The sequence below is a fragment of the Ambystoma mexicanum genome, chromosome 13 (genome assembly GCF_040938575.1).
Source record: "Ambystoma mexicanum isolate Mex_15411 chromosome 13, UKY_AmexF1_1, whole genome shotgun sequence".
Lineage (NCBI taxonomy): Eukaryota > Metazoa > Chordata > Amphibia > Caudata > Ambystomatidae > Ambystoma > Ambystoma mexicanum.
The window spans coordinates 715,667,274-715,693,183 of NC_090938.1; the positions used below are offsets into that span (position 1 = coordinate 715,667,274).

At 46.1% G+C, this 25,910-nt stretch overlaps 1 protein-coding gene across 1 annotated transcript in view; it reads left to right on the forward strand.

Annotated features, from left to right (window-relative positions):
* Positions 1–25,274, forward strand: part of LOC138521779 (E3 ubiquitin-protein ligase TRIM39-like) — an 85,160-nt gene extending 59,886 nt beyond the window's left edge. The window contains exons 4-7 of the mRNA XM_069634853.1: positions 2,814–2,836; positions 11,333–11,448; positions 15,488–15,514; positions 21,298–25,274. Coding sequence (XP_069490954.1) covers positions 2,814–2,836; positions 11,333–11,448; positions 15,488–15,514; positions 21,298–21,845 — 714 coding nt within the window. The 3' untranslated portion in view covers positions 21,846–25,274. The remainder of the gene's footprint in view (positions 1–2,813; positions 2,837–11,332; positions 11,449–15,487; positions 15,515–21,297) is intronic.
* The last annotated feature ends 636 nt before the right edge of the window (positions 25,275–25,910 follow it).

Consider the following 25,910-nt stretch of genomic DNA (forward strand, 5'->3'; position numbering starts at 1 on the left):
CAACGCACTCGCCGTGGAAACAAGACAATGCGGAGCAGCACAGGTTCGATCCCCGGGTCCGCGCTTAGAAACCTCTGGTAAGCAATTACTGAGCTGTGGGAAAGCTTGCATTAAGTAGCCCGTCAGGCAAGTGAATGTGGGCCACTAAGAGGCAGTGCAGCCGCATAGACTAAAGTAATGTCCGTTTTTTAAAAGCCAGGCACGGTAGTATTATGTTTAATAAACATCCGGGGCGTAGCTGACTGCCCAGGATAGATATGTAACCGTCTTGGCCAGCAAATACGCCAATAAGTAGATACGATTCAGGAAGAGTGCATATAAGTCGAACAAGGTTCTGACAGCACAGAACTCGAAACGCCGATCTTGTGCCACCTGGGCTGTGTGGCAGATGGGAAACTTAACGTTGACTACCAGCCAGCAGATGAAGGCCAGTGCCTGGGGGAGCGGGTTGGCTTCACAGATGATCATGCCCAGTAGGTACACAACAGAAGCCTCTCGGTGTAAATCAGAGATGTGAATGCTCAGTGAGTGCATCCCAGAAGCTTCTGGGTGTAAATCAGAGATGTGAATGCTCAGTGAGTGCATCCCAGAAGCTTCTGGGTGTAAATCAGAGATGTTAATGCTCAGTGAGTGCATCCCAGAAGCTTCTGGGTGTAAATCAGCGATGATAACGACAAGTAAGTACATAAATGAAGCCTCTGGGTGCAAATCAGAGATGTTAATGCTCAGTAAGTGCATCCCAGAAACTTCTGGGTGTAAATCAGCGATGATAACGACAAGTAAGTACATAAATGAAGCCTCTGGGTGCAAATCAGAGATGTTAATGCTCAGTAAGTGCATCCCAGAAGCTTCTGGGTGTAAATCAGCGATGATAACGACAAGTAAGTACATAAATGAAGCCTCTGGGTGTAAATCAGAGATGTTAATGCTCAGTAAGTACATCCCAGAAACTTCTAGGTGTAAATCAGAGATGATACTGCCAAGCAAGTGTATAACAGAAGCCTCTGGATGTAAATCAGAGATGTTAATGCTCAGTGAGTGCATCCCAGAAGCTTCTGGGTGTAAATCAGAGATGTTAATGCTCAGTAAGTGCATCCCAGAAGCTTCTGGGTGTAAATCAGCGATGATAACGACAAGTAAGTACATAAATGAAGCCTCTGGGTGTAAATCAGAGATGTTAATGCTCAGTGAGTGCATCCCAGAAGCTTCTGGGTGTAAATCAGCGATGATAACGACAAGTAAGTACATAAATGAAGCCTCTGGGTGTAAATCAGAGATGTTAATGCTCAGTGAGTGCATCCCAGAAGCTTCTGGGTGCAAATCTGATATGATAATGCCCAGTAAGTGCTCAACAGAAGCCTCTGAATGCATGTCCGAGATGATAACGCTCAGGAAGTGTATAACAGAAGCCTCTTGGTGTGAATCAGAGATGCTAATGCTCAGTAAGTAAATACCATAGCCCTCTGGATGCAAATCAGAGATGTTAATGCTCAGCAAGTGTATAACAGAAGCCTCTGGGTGTAAATCAGAGGTGATAATGCTCAGCAAGTCAATCACAGAACCCTCTGACTGTGTATCTGAGATGGTCATATTCCTTTCTGGTATTTGTAGATCTCTAGTATTAAACTACACAGGAATGTAACATGGAGTGCTAACTATGCAATGATTTGCAGAGCATGTTCTGAGTGCTCTCTAACAGCACATGTCTTTCGAAACGAGGGTGTGAATAAAGCAGTGTGATGAGAAAAGTGGGCAGTTGCCTGCCTGCCTCCCTACCTCTAGAACGCTCACACTCAGCAGTCATGCTGCGCGCAGGCTGCTGCTGTGGCGCAGAAGAGAACATATGTACATATGGGTTTATGTATGTATGCATGTATGTGGTTTACATAGCATGGACCTAGCTACCAAACAGGGTGGGGATGAACTTAAAAAGGGGGAGAATACGGGGGAAAGCGCCAAGGTGGTCAGGAGAGGCGGGATCCGTTAAGAGGGTTCATCCCGAGGGACAGGGTGCACATATATGTAGTCCCTGGCTGTACCTGCATGCATATGTGGAAATTCTGTCAGGAGCCTTTCCTCCTTTCATCCTTACACACACTATAAAATAAGTACCATTTCGTTGGATGATAGCAACATCTGCCATTTGTAATGAAATGAGGCTAGGATATAGAAGCTCAACCCTTGGCCTGGTCAATGGAGCTCAGACAGAAAAGACTCCAGTGGCATCAATATTTCACCATTAGGTTAGTGCGACCCCTGCTTTAGACCCACATATGTAGGGTGCGGGCCCACCAAGTCGAGACATTCTGGCTACACCACTGTGCGATGCATCCCCAAGTCTCACCCACCCCAACACAAAATGGCTGAAACATTTCATCGACGCACAAACATGGCCCACGTCATGCAGCCTCACTGACGCCAGCCAAGCCAACCTAACAACAGCAATGGGCAAGGAAGGTTGTGCCCACCTCTCCTGCCCACATGCCCTCCGTCGAAAAATATAATGCACAGTGCTACCAACCAGGCCCCAGGCCACGTTGCTTGTGTTTTTAAATGCATACGAGGCTGAGACCAATTCTGTGATTTTTTTTCAGTAAATACGTCAGTTAAACATGTCATACTTACCGGTTGCAGCCATTGGTAGATTTTCTCATGTGACTTTACTCTCAAACGAGGCTGATTGTTGATTCTTTGCATTGTATGTAGCTTTCCACACTATCACTTTGCTGTATGTGTTACAAGTTTGAAAAAGTGAAACAATCACCTGTGAACAGGACACTAATATATTCATATTTATATTTTCCTCAAAACAGGAGGTGAAGAATACTTTGACAAGGTACGTATTTTTTGTCACACATATGCATTGCATTTTTGTGCCCTGTCTGAATTTCGAACCTAGGTGCGTGTGTTTGTGACTTCTTGCACCCCACATTTTGCCTTGCATTTTTGTGCCCCACCTCTCACTGCTAGACCACATGGGGAGTTTGGCCTAGGACCGTGCAGTGCAGCCACCCCTCTTTCCTTCAACTACCCTCTACCACTCTGATGGCACTTACCATCTCTCCTATCTTCTCTAACAGCTACACTATCCCCTACCCTCCCTCCCTCACGAGGTCTGGAAGAGAAAAGCACAAAAAAGACATCCTGAGTGGCAACCCTGGCCTACCCATCGCAGACACCTATGTCAGCGCAACTTCCGGACAGGTCTTCACCTATATCCTCTTCACTGTCCTAGCCCCAGATCTATGGACCCCTCATCTCATCTCTACTCTCTCCCCATTCACATCCTCTCCCATCAATGGTGGCACCAAGTGGGAAGTCCTCTTGGTGGGCTTCTCATTATCACGTACTGGCACTATCTTGGTTCAGGGTCCTCAACCCAACCTCCTTCTCTTCGGCCGGCACGTGCCATCCCTCGTTAAATTTCTTCCCTCTCCTGCCTCTCCCCCAACCACTGTCACTGTCCCTCCCCCTTCGACTGATGTACCACGCCCCTGTACTCCTCTTCTGAAGCCCTTCAAAGGTGAAGACCTCTACCACGTGGCCACACTAAACGCCTGCTCGTCCAACAAACACTCCACTGACATCTGCCTCCTTCTTGAAGACATTGACCTCGACATTCTCACTCTTACTGAGACATGCCAGCTCAGTCTGCTTTTCACTCCCTTCTCCCTGATGGCGGCTGGAGGATCATCCATAAGCCTCGCCCTAGCTGTGCTGGAATTGGGGTTGCCTTGATCTTCCCTGAGTGGGTTCCTGCTTCCCTCATACCCACTGAGCCTTACTCCTCCCTCGAGAGCCTGGTCTGCAAGTTGGTCATCTCTCCCTCCTCCTCTCTGACAATTGCCACTATCTACAGGCCCCCTGGCACAACCATCCTGTTCCTCTCTGAATGGGCTGACGTCTGCTCCTCTCTCCTCACTACCACCTCCAAACTCCTTCTCTTGGGCGACTTCAACATCCACGTGGACTCCTCTATCACAGCATCAACCGTCTTCCTTGACCTCTGCACTTCGCTCTCCCTCTCCATTCTCCCGTCTGATCCAACCCACTCAGGAGGACACACTCTTGATGCTCTCATCCACTCTAGTCTTTCACTCTCCCCCCCCTTTGATCACACCTCTCTCCTGGTCAGACCACGCTCTTCCATCCTAGGCCCTCTGCAAAACACTGACCACACACTTCACCATTAAAACGCTGGACATCCTGAGCACCTTTGCTACCCTCTCCCCCAACCCCTCCCACACTCCCTTGCATCCTATGGCCTCCCACCCTCCTTCTGCTCTCTCTCCTCCTTCTCCCTGTCACACCAGGTGAGGTCACCAGAGTTGTCAGCTCTATGAAGGTCTCATACAAACAGGTTTCACCTTGCTCCTCCAGAACTATCAAAGACAACATTGGCTATCTTGCTACTGCACCCACTGATTTCTGCAACTGCTCGTTTGGTACTGGTTCTTTCCCCTCACCCTCAGGCACTCCCTTGTGCACCACCTCCTGATAAAACCTTCAGCAGACCAGGCAAACCTGTCCAGCCAACTACCACCCTATTTCCATCACCCCCTTCCCTGGGAAACTCCTGGAGAAGCTGGCATTCCCCCAACTTACTTCACCACAACCATCAATCTGGATTCCGAGCATCCGGAGGCATGGAAACTGCTCTTCTGAACACTCGTGAAGAACTGCTTGCCTCTCTGGACTCGAACTCCCCAGCTGTCCTAATTCTACTCGACCTCTCCTCTGCCTCTGATACGGTCAACCACTCCATCCTCACATAACGGCTCCATTATACCATGGGTATCTCAGAGCGGGCACTGGATTGGCTGACCTCCTTCCTAACTGACCGTTCGTCCCAGGTTATTCTGGGCACCTTCTCCTCACCTACCTCTTTTTACACCTGTGGGATCCCCAGGGCTCCAACCTCTGTCACTGGCTCTTTAACACTTTTCTTGCTCAGCTGGCACTCCTCATTTTCTCATTCTCCCCTGAATAGCCGCAGATTCCACACACCAAACTTCCTTCAGACCCTCTTGCATCTTCCATCATCCCAGACTGCCTGTCTGCCATCCAGTCCTGGTGCACTTCCAAAGATCTGTGCCTCAATTCCAGCAAGACTGAGATTCTTCCAATTGGGACCCCTGCTCTCTCTTTCTTCCCCTCACTCCAGCCATCCTTTTTGGGCACTCCCCCTCCACCTTCATCTGAATCCAGAAACCTTGGAGTCATCTTCGACTCCTCTCTTTCCTTCCTCCCTCACATTGAGGACATTGCCAAGAAGTCCAACTTTCAACTCTTCCTTCTCAAAGGAATCCTCCCTTTTCACACTTTCCCCCAGAAGCTCAATGTTACCAGATCTCTGGTTCTCTAGAGGCTAGATTACTGCAATAGCCTTCTCTTGAATCTACCCTCTTCCTCTCTATGACCTCTCCAGCTAATCCAAAATAGGGCAGCAAGACCTATCCTTGACCTCAAGTCCAGGGACCGCATCTCTCCAACCCTAAAATCTCTTCGCTGGCTGCCGGTTGCCGCAAGGATCAAGTTCAAATCCCTCTGCATCATCCATAAGGCTGTCTGGAGCCAGGGACCATGCTATATGCAACTTGCTCTTACTAAATACGCCACCTCTAGACCTCTATGTTTCTCTGGTTTCCAACTCTCCATGGGCCTCATTAGGACCCAGGCGGATTTCGCGGTGCTAAATGCACCGCGAAGCATGGCGGAAAGCCGCCGATAGCGCCATGGGGGTTGGCGGATTTACCGCCCCATTCCGACCTCGGCGGAGCGGTAAATCCCCAATCCCCATTCTGCCCTTCCCCATTCCCATTTTTGCCCCATAGGGTATAATGGGAGTGGGGAAGGAGTTAATTACGCCACCGTAAAATACGGTGGCGTAATTAACAACGAGGTCCCGTAGCGCCATGGTTTTCTCCGCCTGGTAAAACCAGGCGGAAAAGGCCGCCATGGCGCTACGGGAACTCGTAGTATGGCGGAGAGGTACGCCATGCACTACGCTGGCGTAAAACCCTCTCCGCCAGGGTCCTAATGAGGCCCCATGTGTCAAGTGTTTCTCTAAACAGAGGGCCGGAGGCCAATCTCTCTCCCAGCTGGCTCCCTCTTATGGAACAGCCTCCCCCTTCCTCTTGAGCCAGACCTCCACCAATTCCGGAAGCTCCTCAAGACTTTCCTTTTCATCCCACCCTTCCTTCTTCTCCCCTATGCTAATCTCACGGTTGCTGTGATTGGTGAGCAGCGCCCTTATGTGTCCTTTGGGGCCCTGGCCTCGCCCACCCAATCGCCTTCAGTCTCCGCCTCACACAGCACTTTCCTTGGCACTTACTTGCCTCTGCCACTCTAGGCCTGCAATTGCCCATTATTTTAATTTTTTACAGACGATAGTACCCTAGCACTTCCTACTCTGGGCACTTGCACCTGCTGCTCACTCACAAGCATGGCCACTCCAGTACTTACCCCCTCCCCCTTTTCCCCTCTACTCTCTCTAAACCTGCACACTATGAATGCTCACAAGGCCTAGTAGGTTTGTCCTTATCTTCCAGTGTATTCATTGTTTTCTATGCCATGTCCCTCCCTGCTGCCCTGTGGGCGCTTTGAAACGCAATTTACTTGTTGTATAAGTGCATATGAAATGACCAATAAATCAATGCATTTACGAGAGGTGAGTGATGCATATGTAAGCCACCCTTTCATTTTGGCACACCGCCTATCTTCTCTACTAGAATATTTCCTATAAGACCTAAGTAAACAACTCTGCAACTCCTTGATATCCCTGGTATAAAAAACACAACGTAAGCGGTACAGTTATCAATGTGAATTATTTGACAAAAATGATAATTGATGAGAAAAAAGGCTTACAGTCAAACTGCACAAAGTGCAATGGTGACAAACAGTTTTGCAGTGGTTGTCGACAGATCTGCATGGGAAAGCACTTTAGTCTGTAGGGCATTGGCCCAATCATGTTCGTCTAGTGATGTAGTAATCCATACTCCTAGATACTTGATCTTTTGCACTTTTACCAGCTCAGTTGAGCCTACGTATAGGGTAGAATTCGCTTTGTGCCGACCTTCCTGATTTGAGAATGACATTGTTTGGGTTTTTGTAGAATTGATTGTAAGCCCATTGATTCCGAGATAGTTGACTAATGCGTTTAAACCAAGTTGGAGGTCAATTAGTATTGATTCCATGATAGTTGACTAATGCATTTAAACCAAGTTGGAGGCCAATCAGTGTTTTGTCCAGCAGACCAGGGTCATCAGCATATATCATCCAACCTACAGCCGTACCATATAAGATCGGTGGAAATGTTCGTATTCCTTGTTGGGATATATTTAGATCTGATATACAAAGATTAAACAGAAATGCTGCCAGCGGGCATCCCTGTTTTAATCCATTCCACGTGTCAATTTTCTTTGAAAGTGCGCCTTGGTTAGATAATCTGAGCTGGATGGATGTAACAATATAAAGCTCTTGAATAGCTGCAACCAGATCGGGTGGACTATTACAGCTCTGCAGTTTCTGCAATAATCTCAGCCGGTTTACGCAATCAAACGCTTGTTTGACATCTACAAACACTGCATAGGTTTTCGTTTTAGCTCTCATAGCTTCAAGCTTTATGAGATTCAGTAGGAGGAGGTTGATGTTAGTTCCTGCCCCCTTAACAAATCCGGTCTGTCTGAGGTCTATTCTTTTGGTTTGCTTTGCCCAGCATGTAAGTTGTCTCAAAAGTCCTGAGGCACAGAGATTTTTCCCAGTGGATCTAGGAGAGCAAGTGGCCGGTAGTTAATTGGAAGGGCTCTGTCTCCTTGTTTATAAATTGGGATCAATGTTGCATTTTTCCAAGAGGGTGGAATCTGATTGGTGTCCATTATCGTAGAAAATAAAGCGACACACAAGTCTGCGCATGCTTCTGGATTTTGCTTCAAGATGTTATTTGACAGCCCATCTGGCCCCGGTGCTCGTGATGTGTTGAGTGATTTGATTAATATCAAAATGTCCTCTTTGTCCCATTATATTTTCCATCTTGAAATGTTACCTTTTTTTTAGTATCGATTCCCAGCCTGGAGCCTTTGCGAATAGTGTTGAAAAGTGTGCAATCCACTTAACTTCTGGAACTGCCGCAGTCAAAGCCAATGAAATATCCTGCTGATCGTTCAATAATGCCCAAAGCTCGCAAGTGTTTCGATTAGCCAATAATTTAAGCATTCTTTCTGCGTCCATTTGAAGTCGTTGTGCCCTTCACCTCAGAATCCAATTTTTATATTTTTGTTTTGGTTTTCGTATTAGCATTTGGCGGTCTGATGCCGATGAGCGGTTGAGCTTTCTTAGATCTGCTCTAAACCTTTTTCTCTGCTAAACTAACTCGCTATTGAATGCATGGCTCCTCGCAGGGATGGCGATTTATTTAGATTTAGGCACCAGTAATTTGATATGGTATCAGCATCTACACATAATTTAGCCTGTCATGTTCAATCAAGGGTGAATTCAGATACCTTGCTGTCATCGCTGAAACATTACTACTATGTATTCGTAGTCTGTTTTTCTTAGTGTTCACCGTTAAGGGAGGTAGTTATTCAACATTCTTCCCCCCTGTTTATCTTTCCAGGTTAGAATCAGTTGACGATGATCACTTTTTGTAGTCAGCATCACTTTTAAGGTATCTAGTTCCAGAAACATTTCTGTTGAGGCTAAAATATAATCAAGGTAGACAAGAGAGTTCCCCTTTTGCCATGTAGGAATCGGAGGCATATCTCCTGTCAGTTGTCCATTTATCAACACGATCGATCTTGCCTGCAGCTCTTTGACCCTAAGTTGGGCTTTTGTAGGCAAGGATCCTGCCTTATCAAATAGATGAATGTTCAAGTCACCAAAGAGGATTATTTGGATTTTTTCGCATCGGAGTTGGAACTTATCAATTGATGCAAGTACTGTATCGATCAACACTGCCTCGGTGATACCCGCAGGGTTCCAGTACAAATTGCAAATCAGCAAGAAATTAGATTGATTTTCATTTTGGGACATTCTCTCGATTAGCAATATTTGAACATAAGGGTTAGGATTCTGCTCTTCTTCAACTTCCAGGTAACGGGCATATTTGATTAAAGTGAGAAGGCCTGAAAAAGGGCACCCTGTTTTGCCTCTAGTAGCTGAGTTTAAATATGCAATGTATCCATCGCAGATCGATAAGATCTGCATCCAGGTTTCTTGCAGAAAAATGATGTCGCACGACTGTAGTTCTGATTCAGTTTTCGAAAACAGAGGAGAGAAACCCTGGGTGTTCCAGCAGCATATTTTGAAGGGAAGCAACGCCCAAGTTCCTGATTGCTTATCTGCTTGGCGTGATGATAACCCTTGTTCCATGTATCTTTTGGCGTTTTTGTCATCTCTGCTAGCCGAGCTTAAGCCTGTTAGCTTTACGGCCCTTCTAAACCCCATGTCAAGTGGCTCCAATAAGCTTGTGCTTGTAATGAAGAATCTTACTGAGCGCACACAGAGACAGAGCCACACTGGAAAGCAACAAAGGGATATAGGAGGCACAGTGGAGGCTAAAAATCCAGACGGGCATCCAACAATTCGTCCCCTATTCATGCCCCACAAAAAGGGCCTAGAAACAAGGAAACTAGACTTGGAATAATAAATGATCCCACAGAGGAACCAAATCTGAAATTGGGCCAGCTGGAACTAGGCTTGCAACAAGACATGATCCTACAGAGGAACCCAATCTGAAATTGGGCCAGCTGGAACTAGGCTTGCAACAAGACATGATCCTACAGAGGAACCCGATCTGAAGACATGGTCCTACAGAGAAACCAAATCCGAAATTGGGCCAGCTGGAACTAGGCTTGCAACAAGACATGATCCTACAGAGGAACCCAATCTGAAGACATGGTCCTACAGTGGAACCAAATCTGAAATTGGGCCAGCTAGAACTAGGCTTGCAACAAGACATGATCCTACAGAGGAACCCAATCTGAAATTGGGTCAGCTGGAACTAGGCTTGCAACAAGACATGATCCTACAGAGGAACCCAATCTGAAGACATGGTCCTACAGAGGAACCAAATCTGAAATTGGGCCAGCTGGAAATAGGCTTGCAACAAGACATGATCCTACAGAGGAACCCAATCTGAAGACATGGTCCTACAGAGGAACCAAATCTGAATTTAGACCAGCTGGAACTAGACTTGCAACAAGACATGATCCTACAGAGGAACTCAATCTGAAATTGGGTCAGCTGGAACTAGGCTTGCAACAAGACATGATCGTACAGAGGAACCCAATCTGAAATTGGGTCAGCTGGAACTAGGCTTACAACAAGGCATGATCCTACAGAAGAACCCAATCTGAAATTGGGCCAGCTGGAACTAGGCCTGATCCTACAGAAGAACCCAATCTGAAATTGGGCCAGCTGGAACTAGGCTTGCAACAAGACATGATCCTACAGAAGAACCCAATCTGAAATTGGGCCAGCTGGAACTAGGCTTGTAATAAGACATGAGCCTACAACAGAGGAACCCAATCTGAAATTGGATCAGCTGGGATTCCTTGGACCCAAGAGCCTACGGAGAAAGCTTATTGGCTAGCTGTTTGAGAAATGTGATGATCCACACTTGATGGTATGAAACGCTTCAGACAGATCTGTTAAGGTAAGGCAGTGTGCACAGCTGACACCCGCTGCAAAGAGCGCACCAATCAATGAAGGAGCCAGAACAGACTTTACACTTCTTCTCTGTAAAGCCATGCTTGGAAGGGGCCAAGTAGCTGATGATCCATCATTGCGTCAAAGTTATATACTTGTTCTCTCTGGTTACTTATGTGATACTTATGAGTCAAACACTGCATTCCCTACTTTTAGTTCAGAAATCGAGAAGACTCGCATCCATGCAGTGATTTCCGAGTCCTTTCAATACTGAGACTTCTCTTTTGCTTGAGAACCGACAATGCAGTTAAGTATTTATTTTATTATTATTTTTTGCATTTTTAAAGCGCTCGATGCGTGGTTACAGGAATTGTTTGTTTTTTAGTTGCATAATAGTTTGTTTTGTTTTGTCTTAGTTGCGTATTTATAACGCGCTTAAATACCCAGAGGTTTCTAAGTGCGGACCCGGGGATCAAACCTGTGTTGCTTCGTGTCGTCTTGCTTCCAAGGCGAGCATGTTACCGCTGAACTATCCTCCTGGGACAAGTATCTTTGTTAACAAATGTTTTTAAATGTACTGTTTGCCCCTAAATATATTAAAAACAACCTGCATCGTCCTTCCCTGTGCCGACAAGTTTCTTTTTGTGATGAAATGTATAGCAGTGATTTATTTTCTTCTTCTCAGGTGCGAGAATGTAAATGTTCAGAGGCCAGAACCCGAAAGCCCAGAGCAGGAGGCCAACATGTACCGACTCCTGGAACAGCGGATTGATCTGAAGAAAATCGTGCTGGATTTCATGGGTGAGACTAAATGAATGTATGGCCTTTCAGTTCCTCAAGAAAAGAAGACCATGGTCCTTCCTGAGCAAGGATAGGAGACGCAACATCTCAGTGGAGAGAGAGAAAGCCTGGGCCGCTGAGCTCTTGGCCCAGGATAGGAATCTAGGCCTTGGTGGGTTGTACAGTCCATGTCATGCATGGTCATGCAGGCCACGGTTCACCTGGGCTGCACTTTTATTGAGGAGGGTCCTTGCAGTAGGTGGTCACTGGTATGAATCTCAAGGCATGAGCTAGCATTCAAGTTGATTGATAACTCGTCTAGCATGTCAACAAGGTCAACTTGTATACTAGTCAAGAAGAGTATGCATGTGGCACAGCAAAGGAATCAGTTTAGCCGTCTGTGCCAATCCCTTCAGAGTTAATATGAAACCCAAGGACTTGAATGTTTAGCTTGCATTCTGACATCAAAAAGCACCAAGTCCTTTAAACAATTTAACAAAGCACTGTATCTTCAAACTTTCGTTATTTTACTAACATATGATTGATTGATTTTGATTACTACAGTTTGCATCTTAAAGAAAACATCATCTCTTGCCAAAGCTTAACCAATTACTGCCCTTTCTCCAGTTTTACAACAGCATTACTGGGTTACTCTTGATCATCAATGCTTAGTGCTCGCAGTGTGATATCTACCCCATTGCTCAATTTTGCACTTCAGGTCTTGTTTGTGTGTGTTTGCCCCTAGTTCATGTTTGGTTGCTTACTGTGCAGCAAGGGGTTACATGTCCCTCTCCTCGTGGCTTGAGCAGTGACATCATTGCATTTAATTGGTCAGCTTCCTAAAATACGGGGGCCCATAGCTCCCTTCTAGGGGAAGTGCTGTACCTGGGATGTTAGATAACCTGGGAGGGGCATTTGTGAGTGACAGGTATAGGAGCCAATGACAGGGTGTGATTTATTTATAGGACAACCCGTAGGGGCTGACAGACAGGTCGCTGAGGAGAGTTGGAAGTTGGGGCTTGGAGTGGTTCGTGGTTCTGTGGATGTCCCAGAACTATGGAGTTATTCCTTGTAAAATGTCCGGGGCTGCTTTGCCCTAGGTGGGGAGGGGCACCCCTACATATAGTGCATTGTTGTTACGTATTACATGTTTTTCAGTAGAATCCTCTGGGAAATAGCCTCGATGAAGCCCCTGGAGTCTGAGGAATCTGTGGCAAAGATACCATTGGAAAAAGTCATGTTGAATCACAACAGTAAATCATACTTCAGAGAAACAAAGGACAAGTAATATATTTCTGGTATATATCCCCAAATTATATTGCTTTGTCTCCATGCCCCCTTATCAGTCAGACCCCACCCCTGTCAAATCACTTGTCTCTCTTGAGAGTGGGGGTGATGTCTGAATATTTTAGGTAGGTGGAGAATGAGTCTGGCTGCTCCGTTGTGTATGGCTTGCACAGGGGCAAGGGTACTGTTGGGGGGGGGGGCAGTGAGGAGAGCATTTCCATAGTCCAGCTGAGAGAGAACCAGTGCTTGGACTGCAGGGAGGAGGTCGTCAGCAGAGAAGACATGTCTGATCTTGCATAGGAGGTGTGACTTTCAATGGAATGTTTTGGTGACAGTGACTATGTGGCACGTGAAGGAAAGGTACGGTTGATAGTCATTCCAAGGGATTTGACAGGTGTGTTGAGGGATATGGGGATCGGGGAGGAGGGTGCAGGTGAAGTATTCCTTTTTGGAAGAGTTGAGATTTAGGAGGTAAGTGGCCATCCAGTTGCTGATGGTGAGGAAACGTGTTTTGAGTGCGTGGAGTTGTTAAGGGGATGAAATGTGGAAGTATATTTGTGCGGCATCAGCACATTGGTGGAAGTGGACACAGAAAGGAGCCTTACAGGACCCCATGTTTGACAGGGGCGTGGTAGGATTGATAAGGGGTCATGGAGACAAATGTCCTGTCATTGAGAAAGGGGGTGAACCAGTTGTGTACAGTGGCGGAGAGTTTCTTTTTCTGGGCTAGGATGTTTAGTTGAATAGTGTGGTTGATAGTGCCGAAGCTTGCAAAGAGATCGAAGAGTACGAAGACTGCTGTGTGTCCTTCGTCTGTGATGCTGTGGAGGTCCTCGAGGATGTGTAGAGTAGCGGTCTTGGTGCTGTGTCCAGGTCAGAAGCCAGATTGGAAGGGGTTGAGTGGCCTGTTTGTGATGATGTTTTGTTGCAGTTGGATAGTGGCAAAGCACCTGATGATTCTTGCGAGAATTGGTAAGATCGGGATGGGCAGTAGGGACAGTGGGGTATAAAGTGTTTTTTTAGGAGTGATGAGATTTGTCCAGTTGTTAGTGCAGGGGGGTTAGTACCATGTGAGAGACAGATGTGAATGAGGTTGAGCCAGTGGGGCTTGGGGGGTGAAGCAATTGGATGCAGCTTGAGGTGGGCATGCATAATCCATGAAGTGGGCAGGTTTTGTTTTGGCAGTGACAGTGATCAGGGTGTATGTCGATGGGTTGGAAGGTGTCCCAGGTGTTGGAATATTTGGGGGCGGTGCATCTGAGTGGCAGAGTAAGGGGGCAGGGCTGTTCTAATGTTTTGGAGTTGAAGTAGTCCATGAGGCAGTGCCATACTGCTGTGGATGCAAGTGTGGAAGGTGTGGATGGTGGCTTTGAGAGAGACTTGACGATGTTGAATAGTTTCTGGGTATGACTGGTGGCCGATTGGAATCCTTGGAGGTAATGCATGGCTTGAGCATTGAATATGGCGGTTCTGTAGTTGCTGCAGCAGCGTCTGAGGAGTGTCCTGACTGTGTGGCATGTGTTCCTTTGCCAGGCGCTTTCTAGGCTTCTGGCTTCCTGCTAGATAGAGAGGAGGCAACAGCTGAACCATGGTCTGTGGTGGCTGTTGTGTAATTCGGGGTGCATTTTTGTCAAGTGCCTGTGTGATGATGGTGTTGTAATGGTTGAGTAGAATTGAGGAAGTGCGTTTGAGGAGGAGCCGGAGGGAAGTGGTATGATTGGTGCTAAGGCTTTGTTTGCTGGCGCTCGAGGACACTGCAGGCCGATTGATTTGTTCCTGCCAGAGATAACCGCAAATGCGAAGCGTAAGAGTATTTGTTACCCTAGTCTGGTAATTTCGACCGTTAATTGAGTTGCGTTGAGAGCCGTGCTACCAAAGCCTCAGAAGAAGAGCTGGATAGCTCGAAACACGTGTCAGGCTGACTTCTTGTGTAGAATTAAACACAAAATTGCAACTCTAATTTGGACTTTTTTTGGCGCAGTGTTTCTGGAATCATCTGTGTATGGTCTTTCTCTAATGTAGCGTTTATAGGCAGTATACCCACCCCTTCCAGTTAACCCGCAGCCTCTAGTCCCTCTTGTTAATCCTTTTGTGTGCAAGCGCTGGGTACCGCTTTGGCTTTTTTATGCCTTACTCTCTTTCTATGTTTGTAATGTGTTTGGTTTGTCTGGCTGTGGGTGTAAGTGTGGCAAGTGGGGGATCTTGTGGGGTAGAGTGAGTGTGGAGGGTATAGCAAAGTGATCAGAGCGCGCCACCTAGATTCGATTTTCCACTGAGACATGCACTAGCCTATATTGATTTGTTTTAATTTTATTTCGAATTTGAAAATGTTTATTTTAGTATATTTTCTTGACTACTAGTTGGTTGTATAGTATCCAATCCAGCATTTTTTTTAAAATAGATGTTCCCCTTCATGCCAGGTGCATTTTGTAATAAATCCAAACACCTCCTGCAAGGGTTCCTCTCCTCATAGTCTCTAATGCTTCAGGGGTTACAGCAGACAACTGTCAGGATATCCCATCCCCAAATATTGTTTATTGGCATATTAGGTGCCTCCTCAATGGAGAAAAGGTGAATGAGGACTAAAGGGGCGGGCCGGCTGAGCAATGAGGTGGGTTATTGCACTGGTGGTGCACACACATGCAGTTTTAGTGCATGGCATTCTGGAACACACTGGCATCTCAGATAAAGGTCTTTGCCCTTCTGTTATTGTAAGTTATTATTCCTTGTTGACTGTTGCCCTAACCTTCTCTGTTTTCTCATTTTATTTCAGAATGCAAAGAAGTCCGCAGATTCGCAGGTAATGCACTTAGGCTAGACAAAAGGGGTATGCAGTCTTTATAGCAAAAATGATATGTAGACATGTACACATAACAAATCTTTTATAACGAAAAATGTATGTGGGGGTGGGGTAAAGGGTTAAATATAGTTGGGAAACGGTTGGGGTTGATTTTTAGGGTTAGGAAACGGGGATGGTGGGGGGAACCCCTCCAAAGAAATGTGTTATGTTTTTCGTTATAAAAGTTTCGGTACATGTGCATTCTACATAAAATGTGTTGTTGTAAACACATGTAACCGACAAAATGTCCCTTACGTTGATTGACAAGTCGCCTATATTCTGTATTGGGCAGGCCACCCATGCAAGCCAGAGTACTGGCAATGGCACAAACAGTATTGATCCTGCAATCAATGGGAGCAGACGTAGGTTTCTGTGTCAGTTACAGTGGTATCATTGTTAGGGAACCCAGTGTAAGGAGTGCTCGGTCTACTGCTGTTCACTTGATCTACAGTCTCTCCTCTATTTCTGTTGCATTCCCTCTTGCTCTATCACTCTCCATCCCCTCCCCCGCCACCGCAGGAGCCCCGCTATAATACGGTTTAGAACAGGGGTCTGCAACCGTTGGACTACAACTCCCATCAGACCTAGCCAGCATGGTCAATGTGAAAGGATCATGGGAGTCTTAGTCCAATACCCCTGGAGAGCCACAGGTTGCAGATCCCTGGTTTAGAAAATAAATACACTGTGCGGGCTATGGCACTCATGTATGCCTCTGACATTGGTGCGGAGTGTAACAAGGCCCCATGTTTGGTTTTGGGCACAGATGTAGCGTTACTGAGGAGGCCGGGGACCTCCCCAAGTTAATGGATGGTGGGTCTGGGGGAGATACAGTATGTGGAGGATCCCCTAGTCATGCCTGTCTGTTCCCCCCAGATAGCATAAGACCATTACATGGGTGGCTGCCATGGACTCCCTCTTGCAGGAAGTAAACCCCAAGAGCCCATAGCGCACACCTGACACAGCTCCCGTCAGCCAAGGAGTCGGCAGACCACCCGCCGTAGAGGGAGCCTTTCACCCATGACGGTCATAAAACCCAAGCTAATGTTATTGTCAGGGAGATAGCTTTAGAGCAGGGGTCTGCAACCTTTGTCTTTCCAGATGTGTTGGACTACAACTCCCATCAGACCTTGCCAACATGGTCAATGCGAAAGGATCATGGGAGTCGTAGTCCAATACACCTGGAGAGCCACAGGTTGCAGATCCCTGCATTAGAGAGACAGTCAGGGTTAAAACCGGAAGGGGAGAAATGCATGGATATGTCCTTAAAATGTTGTCCTAGGAAAAAGGAACTCACTACAGAGAAACAATGTTTAGAAGCCATCTGGGGTTTAAAGAAAAAACAATTTTCGCAAACAGAAGGGAAATGTATATAAACCCTCATGTGTTGAAGGAAAGGAAGCTTCAAATGGTGTCTATGCCAGGGGTCTGCAACCTTTGGCCCTCCAGGTGTGTTGGACTACAACTCCCATCAGCCCTAACTATCATACACAATGGTGAGGGAGGATGGCTCAGGGGCAACACGCTTGCCTTGAAAGCAAGATGACACAGACCACCACAGGTTCAATCCCCGGGTCCACGCTTAGAAATCTCTGGGTATTAAGTGCAATAACCTATCAAATCATATCATGAGAGTGTTAGTTCAAAACACCTCTCAAGCCACAGGTTGCAGACCCCTGGCTATGCCATTTCCTGACCTCATTTGTGACACAATGTCGCCGATCAGCATTTCTCTGGCAGATTGTTCACACGTGCATCTTTAGAATGTAACAATACGCAAAAGTACAATTTCAGCAACACAAAGTATTTTCCCTTAATCTGTAAAGAGATACCGAGAAGCATAACCAGCTAAAGAAATGCATGCTGCTTGCACACATATAGTAAAGCTTCCACGGAGGGCAGTAAGCAGCCATGCAGAGGGAAACAAATTCCAAGATGGCCGCTATGTCAGACATAGGGCCCAGGAGCAGCTACCAATCCCAGCGCTGCACCACAATCACAAGGCACAGGTGCAAACACTCAGGAAAAGCGTAAACCAGAGACTCCAGTCAGTCATGGTGGACTGCGTTTGGAGAGAAAAAGCTGTTTGCAGGGAAGGCGTTCAGAGAAGAAGAGTGAGTTTTGGAGGTAGTTGCTGAGAAGAGAAGGCTGGAGTAGTGAGAAGAGGCTCGAGTGGCAGAGGAAGGTGGAGAGAGTCCCTGGAATAGAGGGGAAACGAAAGGTGGTGAGAGAAAAGTTAAACTGTGCAGCGTTGGTACTGTAATGAAGACGCAGGTCAAATCAGGTGGTGAAGCTGATATTAAGGAGGAGGTGGGAAAATACTGTTATGAGAAAGGAGGGGTAACATCAGGGGATGGTAACATTCACTGATTGAAGTGATACTGAGGTGGTGGAAGGGAGCTTAGAGGAGGAAGTGAGTACAACAGGTGCTGAAGGTAAAAAGTGAGGGAGAAGATGCACCAAGAGGAAAGGATGCTATGGAAATAGTAGTGGCGGTACCGTCGGGTTGCAGAAGTGATACATACTTGCCAACCTTACAGATTTAGGCAGTAGGCTACTGCTTTTTAAGCAATCCTACTGCCAACAGATTTGGGTGACAGATCCTACTGCTTTTTACAGTGGCAGGTAATATATGTGACTCTAAGGCAGGCTGCAGGACATAGCATGCGACACATTAATTAGTCTGTCTGTACAGTGGGCTGGTAGGTGATTACTTTGATTGGGCTCAGACCAATCCACTGACCTGGCAGTTACGTGACTCTGTCCTGCACGCTTGCCGGTACAACCCTTAGGTGAACCATCAGGGAAGGCAAGTGGCAGAGCGTAACACCATCACACAGCATCTGCCAAATAGACTGAGGGTATCAGTCTCCATGTCATTCAGTGGTCAACTTGCACTGGAGGAATACATATGTATTGCCCAGGCTGTGTGATTACCTTCTGTGTAATTGAATTTGGTGTTAACTTACCATTCAGAATAATACATTATTAACATTTGAACATCTTTCCCTGTTGTGCTGTTTGATGGGTTGTGTATTTTAGAATGCTTCAATGGTGCCAACAATGTATGTTTTGTATTTTCCTGTAATGTGATTGTTATGCGAATTATTATTTTTGAAACTTGAAAAATCCTACATCTTTTTGGTCACATAATATTGGCAAGTATGGTGATATAGAGTTGGAGATTGAGAGCTCAGAGAAAAATATCCCCATCAGGTGCTGAAGCTGACAGTGAGGATAAGTAGTTGTAAAAAGGCAAGGGGGGCCCCAAGTGATAGTTACACCAAGTGGCAAAAGTAACATTGAGGTGGGAAGTTTGGAAAAGTGAAAACAACAGATGCTGATAACGAGGGGGGGGGAGACGCCGGGAAATGAGAGTGGCCCAGAAGGAGCAGAGGCAGTAACATCACAAGTTGTATGGGACAGAGTAGTGGCACAGATGGCTTCAGCTACGAAGAAGAACCGGGAAGTGATGTCAAAAGGCTAGGGTACATGTCAGGAAGAAGCAATGACAACAGGACTTGGTGGTGGTTATGAGAAGAAGGCAGTACTCACAGGTGACAGAGGAGGCGAGGAGGACAGAACAAGCATGGCTATCAGAATATTGATGGTAGAAACAGCCAGACCGGACAGGAAGTTTCCAGAGGGCCATGTCAGGCCAGGGCACACGCAACCAGTGGGAGCAGAAACAAGAGTGGGCCTAAGAGGTTATCTTTAGATCGGGGAGGCAGGGGATTCACACTAAGTGTACCCCAAGCTCATATTTGGGAGCTGAGCATCTCTTTCCCTCTTCCCTTTGAACTCTCCCAGAGGTCTGGCTACAATTCCTTGCCTACTCGAGGGACTGATCAACTGGGTTGGTGTCATAGCTTGGTGTCGCAAGAGTCATGTTCACCTGAGCACCCAGTGCCTGTGAGGAAATAGTGGAATGTATGATGTTGGTGGAGTGGGGATGGCTCCAGGAGTGGCAGTTGGAGATTGGGAGATAGCTGGAAGGGTGTGACTGGCCAGTGCTGGTCTAATGGATCCATTAACCTCTTTGGCAATGGAGATGACTTACCGGTTGTGCTTACCACATGTGTCTCGAAGTAACAGTGGACAATAAAGCCTACCACATATAATGCTGGATCCTCTGTACCTATGAACCAACAACCCTCAGATAGACATTGATATGATATGATAGGTTATTTATAACGTGCTTAATACCCAGAGGTTTCTAAGCACGGACCCGGGGATCAAACCTGTGTTGCTGTGTTCTCTTGCTTCCAAGGCAAGCACATTGCCCCTGACCCATCCTCCCGAGACATTGGGATCCTAAAGCCCTGAAGCACGCAAACAAAAAAGGTTTCAAGATCCCTTAAAGCCTCGAAGCCAGAAGATCCTACAGAGTGGAGGGAAATGACCCTACAACTCCCTGGGATGCCAGAGAGGCCTAACCAAGACGGGGAACTTGCAGCAAATGAGGAACATGGAAGGTGGGGGAGAGTACCCCATATCCTATAGTCAGTGGCAGACTGAATTCTTTTTAATTATGGCTAGTTAGAGCTTTACGTAAGAGGGGCCCTGGTGTCAATCAGCTTCCCTTTGATGATGCAGTAAGAGTGCATCATGGAGAACGCTCTATTATAGTGTTGCTTACTTTGTAGAAGATAGTGCTGCTTTGCAAGTTAGGGAAAGATTTGTCAAATTTAGCTTTTAAGAGTTTCTTTTGTTCTGATGCTGTTTGACAAACATTGGTATGCTTTTCCGCGGTGCTGGAGCGAAGCAAGGATGGGCTTGCTTTCTTGTTTTTCTGCTTCTTGCATTTCTTCTTTCAGTGGAGCCAGGTGGAGGTAGGGATGGCGTATGCCATTGGTAAGGGCTAAACTACAGATTTAACCTCATATCTGCCACTGACATTTGGAATGCTATCCTCTCAGACGATAGCTCAGGGGCAACGTGCTCGCCTTGGAAGCAAGACGACGCCGAGCAACACAGGTTCGATCCCCGGGTCCGCACTAAGAAACCTCTGGGTATTAAGCGTGTTATAAATAGCCTATCATATCATATCATACCCTAACACTGTGCCCTCTTATCTGACCTCAACACTGGGCATGCTACCCTGCCTCCTGCCTGTCTCAGATAATTGGAATGTTACCCTATCAATGGGCATTCCTGCCTGCCTCCAACATTAGTGGGCCCTCCCATCTTCCTCCCCATATAGAATGCTACACTATCATCAACCCTCTTTCCTGCCTCAACAACTGGGAATGCTACCCAATCAGCTTAGACATGGGGTACACGTTGACAGTCTGAGCTTTCTCCCTGTTTTAAAATGGAACACAGTGGCCTTACCATAGATCAGGGGTCTGCAACCTTTGGCTCTCCAGATGATTTGGACATCAATTACCATCAGCCCTAGCTAGCATAGTCAGTGGTAAGGGATCCTGGGAGTGGTCATCCAAAACATTTGGGCAACCACAGCCTTCAGACCCTGCCGTAGACCAAGATGTTACAGTAAAGAGTGGGGTCAACATTCAGGCTCACTCACTTATGAGTGAAAACTGTTCTGAAGTTAAGTGTCCTGAGTGTTCATGCAGTGCAAACTCTTGATCCTGACATGGGGCCCTGGTCATGTGTAGGCTTTCTTTTTATTCAAGTATTACGTTTGTGCTGGGCATAATTCTGGAATTGCAGTGTCAATATTAATACATGAAGGCTGCTCCATGATTACCACAAAGCACTAATCCTCTCGTGTTCCTTTCCAGTGGACGTGCACTTCGATCCTGACACAGCGCACCCTAATCTCATTATTTCAACAGATCAGAAGAGTGTGAGGATTGGAGAGAAAAGGAGGAACGTGGACAACAATCCAAAGAGGTTCACTTTGTATCCCCTAATCCTGGGGTGTGAAGGCTTCAACACCGGGAAACACTACTGGGAGGTGGACGTGGGAGACATGGCTGACTGGGACTTGGGGGTATGTGACAGGTCCATCGGTCGAAAGGCCAAGGATATCAACCTCTCACCCGAGGATGGATGCTGGAGGGTGTATCTGAGGGACGGCGATCAATACTGGGCCGGAGTCTCCCCAGATATCCCCATTGACACCAAAGGAAAACCCAGGATTATTGGTGTTTTTCTGGATTATGAAGAGGGGAAGGTATCATTTTACAACATTAATGGAAAGTCACTGCTGTTCACCTTTAAAGACACTTTCAGCCAGATCCTTCTTCCGTATTTCTACCCTGGCTCGTACGACAAAGGCAAAAAGGCAGGAGTCTTGAGAATCCACCCAGTGACTGGATGGGAGTGAGCCTGGGCTCTCAAGAATTCCCCGGCACAAAACGTTCAGTAAATATGGGAAACAGTATGGGAAATTGTAAAGTCATTGATTGGACTCTGATCCCTGTGACCCTGTTGTCTTGTATGGAGGCTTCGGTGCCAAATGCCCACCCAAAACTGGTGATGGAATGGACACAAATCACATGGACCATCTTTGGACTCTCTCAATGCCTAATCTTGTTCAAAAACATCAAAAATTACAGGATATCATTGATTAGGATATCATTGATTAGCTAAATCGGAAGCAGTAAGCATGCCAATGAAGTCTGAAACTGTCAAGTAAAACATGTCAACCTAGTACAGCCAGGTCATAGATGATACCTCTTGCATGATTGATCATTTATTCTCTTTTGGCAAAGACTTTTTCCATATAAAATCTTTGCAGGTCCGACAAAGAGACGAGAGATCATTTTCCATTGAAATTGCAATGGTGGCCCTGCTATCCTATAACGAATACAGGTAAAGTAGCGAGTGACACAATATTAACTTGAGGTGCTAATCGCTTAACATGGACAGAGAGGATAATAAAAGATGTAGAGTGGCAAAGGATTTTAGGGATTTTGTGAAGTGTTATAAGTAGGGATATAGTCTGGCGAAGGGGAGTCACGTAAATTAATTGCACTACATACAAAATGTGTGGCGAAGATAGGATTTTAAATACTTGATGTACCAGCATAAATCTATGGATCGTTATTAGAACTTTGACTCCAAGAGCCTTGTGTGTAAAAGAGAGAAAATCATCTCAGAAATAATGTAAAAACTGTTACCTAGAATCAAACGTTGATAAATCTTTAAAATACAAACCTGCGTAAAGCATTGATAGAAAACGAGGCAGCCTGGGGCCCTGAAAGAAAGAGACCTGTCATCAACTATACCCCGTAGCCCTCTTATGGTCATGACTACAGCACACGGGGAGAAATGATTCCTGTAGGTCACGACCCTCAATCAATCCGACCCTTACTTTTCAAGATGCACAATTATGAGAGTTTGCTTGGAAAGAGGGGTTCAAACATTTTGCAAACGTTGTCCTACACTTCCAAGCCACATACAGATAAGACAAGACCCTACCACATTTTTTTTATAGAGTCACCAAAGTCGCCCCAAAAAGAAATGCAGGGAATTGTACATATCCCGACTTCCCTCCATTCTGAAATGGAGGGACCATTCGAGAGTTCCGCAAAGGAGTATTAAAAGGGCAAATTAACACAGAATGTTGTAGGGTTTCCATATGATGCAAGAAGCAATTGCATCAGCAATCGCTCTGGCACTTGTTCCGGGAGGATAGGCAACACGGGTTCGAGCCCCGGGTCCGTGCTTAGAAACCTCTGGGTATTAAGCGTATTATAAATAACCAATTACAAATACTTCCACAAGTCTGTAAAACCTTGCACAAGTCTCCTTTCTTGCGATGGACTAGAAATTCATCCAGGTCAGCACGTTGCGCTGTCTTGTATCTTTTCAGGCGAGTGTTTGATTGATGCAGGTGTTTGTCCCCACATGAAATTCAGCCCAATCTAAGGGATGCAATTCCAGCTTAGAAGCTTCCAGGCTCGTGGAAGAATATTCACCTTTTAAATGTTCATTCCACACTTGATCAATCAAGTTGTCTTTTCTTGATAAAAACTCTCTTAACAGGACACCGAGCTGGGGAGTTTTTTACTCTGTAGTAAACAGAAAGAAATCCTGTGTCTACCTGAAGGGCTGCGCTTGGAAAGCCACTGGGCACGTATAGTAACTTCATCCCTAAAGCTCTCTGATAAACTCCCAGCACACCAGCCTTGCTGTCAGGCCCCCATATCCCAGCGCCCTACGCTCTGCTCGCCCGTTTCCTCCCCTGGTTTTACATCGACTGTTTGCTTGTAGATCGTTTGCTGGCAGGCTGCCAATTGCCCGCCCCTCGCCCCTGTTGTATGCTCCCCGCCCCCTTGTCCCCTTGCAATCTGCTTCCCTCACCGTTCACTTCTCCGTACGACGCATCAGGGGTGCTGTTAGGTCTGGAAAAGATCCGGGGCTAAGCTAATGTTGGGATTGTCAGGACTCGGGGCTAGCTATAGCCTTTTTCTTGTAGCCCCTGAGATTCTATCCGGGGCTAGAACCAAAACACCCGGGGCTATAGCCACCCCCAGCAACGCCTCTGCGACGCATGAAAAGCTACGTTGCTTCGTGAAGCTAGGTACGCACTCAATAAATATCCTAATAATAATAAAACTAATAATACCAGATTTTACCTGAATAAACAGATTCAGGATGGGCTGAGATGATGTTGCTATGTTTCCTACCTGCTTGATGATGGCTCTAATGGTGGCTTGAGTGGCTTCCAGATCAATGCATTTGAAAGGCTTACACCCAGATATGTAACCTCAGACACTTGCTCCAAAGGTGCACTATTCAATAGTAATGCCCCTCTTCACAGCTTTTTATGTTTGGGGGCAAAAGTCATGATTTTAGATTTCCTGTTGCCAATGACTACATTATTTTCTATAACACTACGGGTCAGCTACCTTAATTTGTTCCTGTGGTGCCGATGGAGTCCGTGCCAGAAGGACGGTGTTGTGGGAATGAAATGCGACTGGAACTGGGAAGCTACCCACACATGGGATGTCCTTTGTCACGTCCAAAATTACAGTGGCCGTGTCATTCAAATAGAAGCAAAATAAGGGGGGCCAGCTAAATCAAAGGGTTGCCACATACGGGCAAAGGTATTTCCTTATTGAAAGGACTAATAGAATGGGAGGATAACGAAGGAATGTTAACTTTCTGGCAAGCAGGCTTTAGGCATGGAGGTCATTTAGGGGCCACAAGGGGTCGCAACTGCGACCCCTCTGGTCTCCCTTGCTACCCCTTTGGTCTCAATTGCAACCTACGTTACAAACAGAAGCTCCTGGGCTGTGGCCAGCACCATGTGGCTCTTTGTTTATGGAGTGGCTGGCTTTCTTGTTCAGGCCTCTTAAAAAAACAAGGGTTTCCACAAATGTAACAGTGACCCTAAATAAGAAAGAATATGAATAGTAAATAATGTGTCTTTCTGGAATTCTATACAATAATTGCTAGACTCATTAAAGGTTTATTTTAGACACACTTCAGGGGTTGAATCACTGATGTAGTTTGTTCTTAAACATCTCAAATCCACAATGCAGACAAAAACTTCCAAAAAGCATTTAGAGTAGAACAAGCATCCATTTCGGACTATGGATTTTGCTTTTCGCAAGTTGCAGTTATAGCCTGTTTATTTTCTGCCGCTGTCTCTGTTACGATCATCACAAGACATTCCATCTCCGTGTCCTCGGTCACTGGACAAAATCCTTGTGCCTAAAAGCTTGTGTACAGTGTAGAAATGTTTGACCATAGCACATAAAGTGGCCCTTGATTTCATTGTGCCACAATAAATGCTTTGTTGCAATGTGTCTATCTTTCCTATCTCCCTGGCATGCTGTTCAGGATGTTTGTTTGCATGTATGAGGTAACGAGTGCCCACAGTACGAGATGCCGTGTGAGGGTGCAGCTTTCCCTGCGCTACTCAGAATTCTTTTATACACAGTTATGACCCCTCCACATGGTATGTATTTTGCCAACCTATGAAGCCTGAAAAGTAGATTCAGACAAGCTTGGCATATGGCCAAATGTGCACCAGACCTGCAGATGAACTGGCCTGCTGTTCAGTTACCAGTGTAATTTGCTTTCTGACTTTGAGAAGATTCAGGCATGTAATTACTCATTTTACTATAGCCGGTAAGGTAGTGCAGGGAGTTGAGTGTTCAATGCTGCGATGTTTGTGTGATCTGCAGGTTGCAGGTTCGAATTCTAGCAAGGCCAACTCACCCTTTCATCCTTCGAGATCGATACATGAATACCAGCACAGGTTGGGTGATATTGTATGTACATTTGTTCTAAGTGATATATAATAACACATCATTATCATTTGGTCATGGACGTCTGCTTGCATTCACAGTAATTTGGTAATATGGGCCTATACACACTGATCCTAACGATACATATAGCGATCCATTTTTGTATGAAATGTATATCACATTATAGT